Source organism: Apodemus sylvaticus, chromosome 13, assembly GCF_947179515.1.
Source record: "Apodemus sylvaticus chromosome 13, mApoSyl1.1, whole genome shotgun sequence".
In the NCBI taxonomy this organism is placed as follows: Eukaryota; Metazoa; Chordata; class Mammalia; order Rodentia; family Muridae; genus Apodemus; species Apodemus sylvaticus.
Window position 1 is genome coordinate 81894021 of NC_067484.1, and position 8685 is coordinate 81902705.

The following is an 8685-nucleotide window of genomic DNA, read 5'->3' on the forward strand; positions in this document are numbered from 1 at the left end:
CTCTAGCCCCTTGCTCTATAAGCAGAATTAGATTTTGTAGTAAAACTTGAAATATAAAAAAAGCACATTATCTGTAACTTTACAACCCAGAAGTAACCAGTGTAACATCTTACCACTGTATATTTCTATTTTTAAAAAAGATTTATTTATTTTATGTGAGTACACTGTCACCGTCTTCAGACACACCAGAAGAGGGCATCTCATTACAGATAGTTGTGAGCCACCATGTGGTTGCTGGGAAATTGAATTCGGGACCTCTGGAAGAACAAACAGTGCTCTAACCACTCAGCCCTCTCCATCCCCCTTCCCCCATATTTCTATTATTTTAATGCACATGTTTTACATGGTATCATGTTGTATAGATTGTATATTTAATATATTACGACTCTTTAACACATTTTAACAGCTTGTAAGACTACATATTCATGATTTAAGTATATTTCTGGGTAGTCAAAGTCAAAGGCAGTGCTTAAGGCTTCTGGTATTGATTGCCAGAGATGTATTCACACCCATCAGCAAGAGAGTCCTGATATACTTGAATCCTTGTTAATTTTATATGAAAAACAAGTATAACTTTCATTCTTACTCCAATGATTGTAAGTTGTAAGACTGGACATATACAAATCACTGGCACTTTTGTGATCTGTTTAAATGTTATGAGTCTTTTTCATGGATAGTGTAACATGTTCCCTGAATAGGGTTCTGATTCCAAATTCTGACCTTGTAGCTACTGGTGTCTATTTCCTATGTACAAAATGATTTGTACTAATGACTAACACACACACAAAGCCCTTGGCAAACACCTGTTATATTTTCTTCTGATCTAAGGGCTCCAGAGTATTTCCCTTTTGTAAACATTATTCTACTTAACATCTACATTAGGCATTTGGCTCATTATTTTTATTGGTCAGTACATACTCACCTATAAATGTCCAAGACAATATTACTTTTGTATCCTCATAAAAATTATTTTTCTGTTTCTACATAGATTTGAGTTTGGTATGTTATTTCTCCAAACTATTCCCAGTATTTTGAGATGGGGTCCTAGGTCCTATTATGTAGCTTAAATTGGCCAGGAATGCATCAACCTTTGTCTCAACTGTCCAGACAGAGTACAAGGATAAGGAGGCTTGAGTCCATCAACTTCTCCCTTGCACTGTGCACTAGCTTTACGGTACTCTTCTGATGGATTCCTGACTAACAGTAATTACCACTTTTGTTGTCCCTTCTCTAGCATGGTGCTTACATTTTTTCACGATACTGCTAAATATTGCTAACATAAGACATGTGTGAGATATCAGGAGAAAAAGCCAAAGACCCAGAAACTGACAATTTTTGAGCACCTGAGTGCAGGCAGTCATGCTAAGATGGAGAAATGATGAAGCAGTTTTAGATACAGTTGCCATGACATCTTCTAACACATCAACTCCAATATTCTAAAGAACTCTGTTGTCTCAGTTTGGGCCAGGAAACCACTTATTAGCCTTCTCCATTAGGCCACACTGACCAAGACAAAACTCCTTATGGTGCTGTGACTAAGGACTTGAGGTCTTTATCTTCATAGGCTCATGTGCAGTGCTTGAGAGTCTGCCTGCAGTCATACTTCTCAAAGACATGATGCCAATTCTGAACTCAGTAGGCAACGTTCCATGTTTTGTTCTGCCATTAAACAAAAAGATCTCTTCCTTTCTTGTTACCTGGCTTTCCTTCCTGGTTAACTCCTTAATCTCCATATCATTTCAGTTTCCTTTCTCCAAGTTCTTGGACAAGGAAATGGGAACAATACATAAGCAGCACTCCTAAACGTCATAATAAACTGACACTGTCCTTATTAGACTGTAGAAATCATCCCTTCCCCTTTATATTTTTAGTTCCTGACACAAAACAAATATTACTAACAGGACTGCCCACTTGCCTAGCATGTGAAGCCCTAAATTAGTTCCAGCATGGCAGTGGGAACAGATGGGACTCTTCACTTGTATCTTTTACTTTTCAAGCTCATTTCATTTTGGCTTGTCTTCGGATCAACAAATCATCAATCAAACTGTTTTCTCACTTGTCTTGTTGACTGTTGAGTAAAATCTGAGTTCCTCAAGCAGTCTCTTAAAGCCAACTATACTGCCTCACAAACCTGGTACACTGACAATCAGATGTAGTGGCAGAATGACGGTCTCAATATTGCATTACTTCTTTTTGTTTTCCTGAGTATTCCTAATGTTAAGAGCAAAGCTCAAAGTAATGGTCTTACATCTTTTTCCAGTAAGTCACAGGAAATTTCAAAGAAAATTTCATTAGCATTTGGGAAGTGCTGCACAAAGCAAGTTAGATTGACTAAAGACTTGTTGGAATCTTTATGGAATCTTGCTCCAAAGTCAACCTTTTGACTGATAGAGATAAATATATGGATGTATTCATGAGTCATTGTTACTTAAGTGTGGACTCTCTGATGGCGCATCAACACTGACCGGTGCCTAAAAGCCTTCCCACATTCATTACATATATATGCTTCATCCCCAGAGTGGATTCTGTGGTGTTGAACAAGTGCTGAGCTCCTTTTGAAGGTTTTGCCACAGTCATTACACTGATAAGGCTCCTCTCCACTGTGGATTCTCTGATGTCTTATGAGGTTTGAATTCAGACTGAAGGCTTTTCCACACTCATTACATTCATAAGGTTTCTCTCCACTATGTATCCTCTGATGGGTAATCAGCTCTGAGCTCTGTTTGAAAGCTTTTCCACATTCATTACATTCATACGGTCTCTCTCCTGTATGAATTCGCTGATGTCTAATAAGCTTTGAGCTCTGGCTAAAGGTTTTCCCACATTCATTACACCCGTAGGGTTTCTCACCAGTGTGAATTCTCTGATGTATAATTAAGTAAGAACTTTGACTGAATGCTTTTCCACACTCATTACATTTACAAGCTTTCTCACCTGTATGAATTTTCCGGTGTCTAGTGAGAGCTGAGCTCTGATTGAAGGCTTTTCCACATTCATTGCATTCATAGGCTTTTTCACCACTATGGATTTTCTGATGAATAATAAGATATGACCTCAAACTAAAGGCCTTCCCACACTGATTACATTTATAGGGCTTTTCTCCAGTATGTATTCTCTGATGTTGTGTTAGAGAGAAATGTTGTTTAAATCTATGCCCACATACATCACATCTGTAAGGCCTGTCATCTGTAGAAACTTTCTGACATGTTACAGAGTTTGTACTTAGAATCAAGCATCTTTCAGGTTCATCATCATGGTCTCTCTTTGCTAAGGATTTGTGTGTGAAAATCACTTGACTAAAACTGCCCCTGTGGAGAGGGGAACTTCTTTGCTGCCATTCTAAATTGCTTTTGTGCTCCCTGACACCTCTAAATGAAGGATCCCAAGAGAGTTCTGGTGCTTTCTCTTCTGAAATGTCCTCTTTTGCTGTTTCATTATTCTTAGAATCTGAAATGGTAAAGCAAAACAAAATTAGTAAAACCTTGGAATTTACATTTCTTCAGTTATTCTGAAGTCACTGCCTTTTTTTTTTTTTTTGGTTAATAAAAAAAAAGGATTTTTGCTATGTTCCACAGGTTAGTCTGATACTTCTGGCCTCAAGGGATTCTTCTACCCAGCTTTCCAAGTAGTTGGGATATAGTCATCCCCACTCTGGCTAGCTTAGTCTCTTTTTCTAGAAGAGAAACTAGAAGGGTCTATTTACAAAGATGTCACTGTTCTCTAGGATCTTTCTCTAAATCTGCTAAAGTCTACACCTTCCTTTGACTTTCATCTTTTCTTCCCTTTAAGGCTTCAACTGAGCACTACTATTATTTTCAATCTCTTTCTAAATTGACTTCCTATAATGGTTAGTTTTTAGTTATCAACCTGACACAATCTGGGATCATCTAGAAGGAATGTTTCAGACTATCTAGATCAGGTTGGCTTGTGTGGATGTCTTGAGGGCTGCTGGTGGTGGTGGTGGTGTGTCTGGTGTGGAGGGGAATGGAAATTTTTTTTTTTTTTTCCGAGACAGGGTTTCACTCTGCAGCCCAGACCGGCCTTAAACTTAGGGCAACCCTACAGCCACCCAAAGGTAGGATTAAAAACGTGAGATACTAGATGTGAATTTCCTCTGGGTTTTTTTTCTCCCCTTAGCTTTCCCTTTTTGATTTTAGAGCTGGTAACTCAAACACTGTGTTCCCTCTGCATGTACTCTGGGTTCCATGTATCCTTGCTGTTGGAACTCTAGCCTATGTCAGTCACTACTTATATTTAAGCTTACATCTCCTCAGATGTCTGATTCTACCTCAACTGCCATTGATTCACTTAGACATTTTATAACTTTGTAGAGTGCTAAAGATGTCTCACACTGGATCTCTGCTTGTATTTGGACTCAAATGTCTTGTACCAAACATCAGATGTTTTTCTTTTCCACGAACAATATCATTACTAATCAAGTTGTTTAAGACTAAAACTTGATCATGTTTTGCTCTCTCATGATTTGCTTTTAATGATGACTAACTACTGCAATTTACTTTCAATGCTGAGGAATCGATTTTAGCTTCAGTCTTTTCTGTGCCCCAGAGTAACACAGGTTTACTCATTTACTGTGGCTTCTTGGATTCCAAGTCTCTTAATACACCTCTAATGTTGCCTTTCTCGAATCATATCTATAGAGATGAGTTTTTTTGTTTTTTTTTTTTTTTTTGGTTTTTTTGGATTTGTTTTTTTTTTGAGATAGGGTTTCTCTGTATAGCCCTGGCTGTCCTGGAACTCACTCTGTAGACCAGGCTGGCCTCAAACTCAGAAATCTGCCTGCCTCTGCCTCCCAGAATGCTGGGATTACAGGTGTGCACCACCACTGCCTGGCAGAGCTGAGTTCTAATAATGCCATTTCCTTATCTATTCCGTCAACTGCACCTTTACAGGTAGGATATGAACAGTGTGCCAGTCTTTAGCAACTTGTACCTCATTTCCTCCTTTAGTTTCTCTTTCATTATTCCTTATTGGTTCTCAAGTCAAACTGAAGTACCTATAATTTCCATAATGGGCTGTATTCTTTTACTTTAATGGCTTTGTACTACCTATTTACCTGGCTTTCTCCTGCTCATAATTCAAATTATAGCTTAGGTATTTCTTCCTCCAGGAAGTATTCCTTAATATTTCCTTAAATTTCATGTCTTTATTTATTTTTAGACTTATTTCATTTGTACAGGTATTTTATCTGCATGTATGTTATGGATCATGTGCATACATGGGACAAGAGGTGGTCAGTAAATGGTGCCAGATCTAGAGTTACAGATGGTTGCAAGCTGCCATGAGTGCTAAGAATTGAACCTGGTGCACTGCAAGAGCCACATATGCTCTTAACCACACATGATCTTAACCACATGTGCTCTTGGCGCTGAGTTAACTTTCTCATCCTCCGTGATGCTCGCACTGGGGTCACTATCTGCTGCCCCAGCACCCGGTCGGCCTACTTCCATCCGTAATTCACTGCAATAGGATGTATCTGCTTTTCTATGAACCAGAAGGAAGCTCTGAAAATTACTTGAAGATGGAAACACAGTATCTAACACACCCTTAGACATTTTTAGCACTCTACAAAGGTATAAACTGGCTAAGTGCACCACTGGCAGAAAAACTCATAGAGGAAGGACTACTGCAATTCCTACAAGGGTCGCTGCCCGATTGGGCACTTCTGGTTTGATTGATACAGTGTTCACATGTAACAAGTTTATAAATGCAAGTCTGCATCTTCAAAGCCAGAGGCCTAACTTCCATACATTTGAAAATAAGTTTCAATTCCTACCACTTTTAGAGGAAAGACAAGGATTCCAGGATTTCAGCTGTGTCTTCAAAGGCCGGACTTGGATGCTTGTTGAATCTTGGGATGTTTTGAGATACGTCAAATCTTTCCATGACACTGATGGTCCTTGTAGAGTATCTGGGACCTGAAACCAGTACAATATAATTAGTAAGAATCTTACATGGTTAGTAAGGCCCCTGCCACAGATGAAGGATAGGGGAGAAAAAGGGTAGAGAAGGTAAGGATGTGCTATTAGGACATCAAGGTCAGCGTTCCTCAGAGAGCATACTACATCTAGAGCTGCAGTTTTTCCCCAAAGCATATCATATCTCTGTTCCCACCTGCTGCCCTGGATCATCAAACTCTTTCTCCAAATCCTCCAGCAGAGTCACAGCCTCTTCCCCACTCTTTGGACCGTGTTGTTGAACCCATATCTTCAGCTCCTCAGGTAGGATGCTCAGGAACTGCTCCAGCACTAGCAGTTCCAGGATCTGCTCCTTCGTGTGCAACTCTGGCATTAGCCACTGATGGCAGAGTTCCTGGAGTCGTCCCAGAGCCTCTCGGGGCCCAGGAGTTTCATGATAGCAAAACTTCCTGAATTGCTGGCGAAACAGTTCTTGGCAAGATTGGGCACTCCCATTCTGTTTACATTTCTGACTCCAGGAGAAGCTACTATCTTCTATTTTGACTAGTATTAATTCTTCTTGATGTTCCTGAGGTTTTAAAGTTGAAATTGCTCTGGATTCCACAGCCATTCTGGGCTGAAATAACTTACAAAAAGCTTAGTACAGTGGGTTTTGTGCTTGGGGAGGAGTTTCCTAAGAATCTCTTCGTTCCTACAATACATGAAAAGCATTTTAACTCACAGCATAGAAAAAAACCTCTATAAACACTGAAAGCAAACAGGTTCAAGACTAAATATATTGATGAAGTATTAACAGTCATACCTCCTCCTGTGTAGAACTACTACTGACAGAAAAATTTAGAAGTGTAAGGATGCAATATTAACTTGATTACATGGTGACATTATTTCTTTTTCAGTTGTCTTTCAGTCCTGATGAAATTTATGACTCTGTAAACCAGAACTTTTCTCCATGCTGGGAATTAATTCAGGGCCTTAGGAATGGTAGGCAAACACTTTTACGTTACTAGTAAGCTACACCCTCACCCCTCTTGACAGTGAACTCACTTCTCAGCCAGCTATACAAGCATTCCACCACGGGGCTGCATCCCTTCCACAGAAAACTGTAATAAAATACAGGCTGCACAGTTTTCCTGTTTGTTTTTAAGACAGGGTCTCTATGTAGTACTGGAACCTGTTATGTAGACGAGGCTGATCTTGAACTCAGAGCTTTCCGGCCCCTGCAGTTCTTTGATTAAAGGCATACAGCACCAAACCCAGGTTTTGGCAGAATTTAATGTTAATTTTAATTTTTTTCATTAGTTACTGTTTATAGCATGTAGTGTTGGTCTGCATTTAAGGTAGTAACATTTTAAAATCCGCACTAAACATAAATTTGTTTAAAATAGTGTGTATTTGCCAATTGGTCCTATTCATTTACTGAAAATTTCATCAAACATGGAGGTCCTTACTTTGGGTGGGCTTTGTTCTGGGCCAGTATTAAGAAAAGGATTGGCTTATGAATGAATTTAGTGAGGGATTCGGTAACTGTAAAATGCTTAGCTTGGATTAAACACATGCTATTATGGACGCAAAAAGTCAACTTCGGCTCTCAAAAGCTTTGAGTATTCTAAGTCCAAACAAAATATGGTAGTTATCATTTACTAGATCTGGAGATAAAGAACACGACCTGACGTATAGACTTGTATGCTCCTTCAGGTTACGTTAAATCCCGGCCCCAGGCTCACAGCCCTCCCACCGCCCGCCAGCGCGACACCGTAACGCCGTCGTCTCTCGGCTGACACATGAACGCAGCCCCGCTCCCCTACCAGAGAACCGCGACCCGCGTCAGGCAGCGCGAAGTCCCCGGAACTACAGCCAACCGGCGCGGGTCCCGCTCACTAAGCCTGCGACCTCGCACGCCGGACTTCCGGAGCCCCGTGCCGCCTGGCGCGGCGTTCTCGCGGCTCTCGCCCCGGCGCCGACCGGGCCAGCGGCTCTGTCCCTGCACCTCAGTCCGGAGGGGAAGGTCCGGGCTACGCGTACGCGCCAACGCGACTCCCGCCAACACGACAGCGGCTCACACCTGTCTCGCTCCGCAGCTCGCTGCACCACCCTAGTTTCAGCTTCCGGGTTAAAGCCCAGCGTAGGCGCGTGCCCGAGGGGGCACCACGGGGCTGTCCAGCCGAAAGCGGCGGTTGAGGGTCTCTTCGGGATGTGCCACACGCCTTCCCGCCGAACGGAGCCCCAGCTACCGCGAAGGAGCGGCCCGGGTGGCGGACATCAGCTACAAAGACCCGGGGCGCGTCCCCGCCCCTTCCGCTCGCCTGCGGCCCACCTTCCGTCGGTCCCGCCCCTTCCACGCGCACGCGCACCAAGGTCTCGCCCCACCCTACCCCTCGGGTTTGCCGCCGGCTGTGCTCCATTGTCACGTCTCTCGCTTCTCACGCATCGTTCCATAATCAGATTTCCCAGTCTTAACAGCTGTGTGTCGTGGGCTCTGATAAGCGTGAAGCTGTGGGCGAACGGACGGAGGAACGGTCCGACCGCTGCTGCTCACGCTCTGCGCGGCAGCCGCCGCGCCCTCTGCAGTCCTGTCATTGCACAAAACCCAGCTGCTCCGCCTCAGATCGGATTCCAGACACGACTTTAAAGTCCGGTTTTTCTATTAAAAATATTTACTGTTTCTGTGTATAAATAATTTGCCTACGTGTACGTACACTACTCACTGCTGGCAGGGGCTAGAAGAGGGCGTCGAATCCAGTGACAATGG

At 42.3% G+C, this 8685-nt stretch overlaps 1 protein-coding gene across 4 annotated transcripts; it reads right to left on the minus strand.

Annotated features, from left to right (window-relative positions):
- Positions 1-122: 122 nt before the first annotated feature.
- Positions 123-8406, minus strand: Znf397 (zinc finger protein 397). Of its 4 annotated transcripts, none has more exons than XM_052155692.1 (4): positions 8309-8406; positions 6133-6627; positions 5795-5936; positions 123-3447 (listed from the first exon to the last, which is right to left on the minus strand). In XM_052155692.1, exons 2-4 carry the CDS (start codon positions 6544-6546, stop codon positions 2429-2431), a joined length of 1575 nt encoding a protein of 524 aa, XP_052011652.1. In that variant the 5' UTR covers positions 6547-6627; positions 8309-8406; the 3' UTR covers positions 123-2428. The 4 variants fall into 4 exon arrangements, with proteins under 4 accessions (XP_052011652.1, XP_052011649.1, XP_052011650.1 ...); XM_052155689.1 differs by lacking the exon at positions 8309-8406 and adding an exon at positions 7999-8096; XM_052155690.1 differs by lacking the exon at positions 8309-8406 and adding an exon at positions 7924-8019.
- Positions 8407-8685: the final 279 nt, after the last annotated feature.

Bases quoted from the DNA above. Each gene is read 5' to 3' on its own strand.
- Znf397 (XM_052155692.1), bottom strand. From the start codon at position 6,546: ATGGCTGTGGAATCCAGAGCAATTTCAACTTTAAAACCTCAGGAACAT. The intron at 5,937-6,132 runs GTGGGAACAGAG...TACTGGTTTCAG, and splicing joins TTGATGATCCAGGGCAGCAG to GTCCCAGATACTCTACAAGG. The intron at 3,448-5,794 runs GTAGGAATTGAA...TTACCATTTCAG, and splicing joins TTGTCTTTCCTCTAAAAGTG to ATTCTAAGAATAATGAAACA.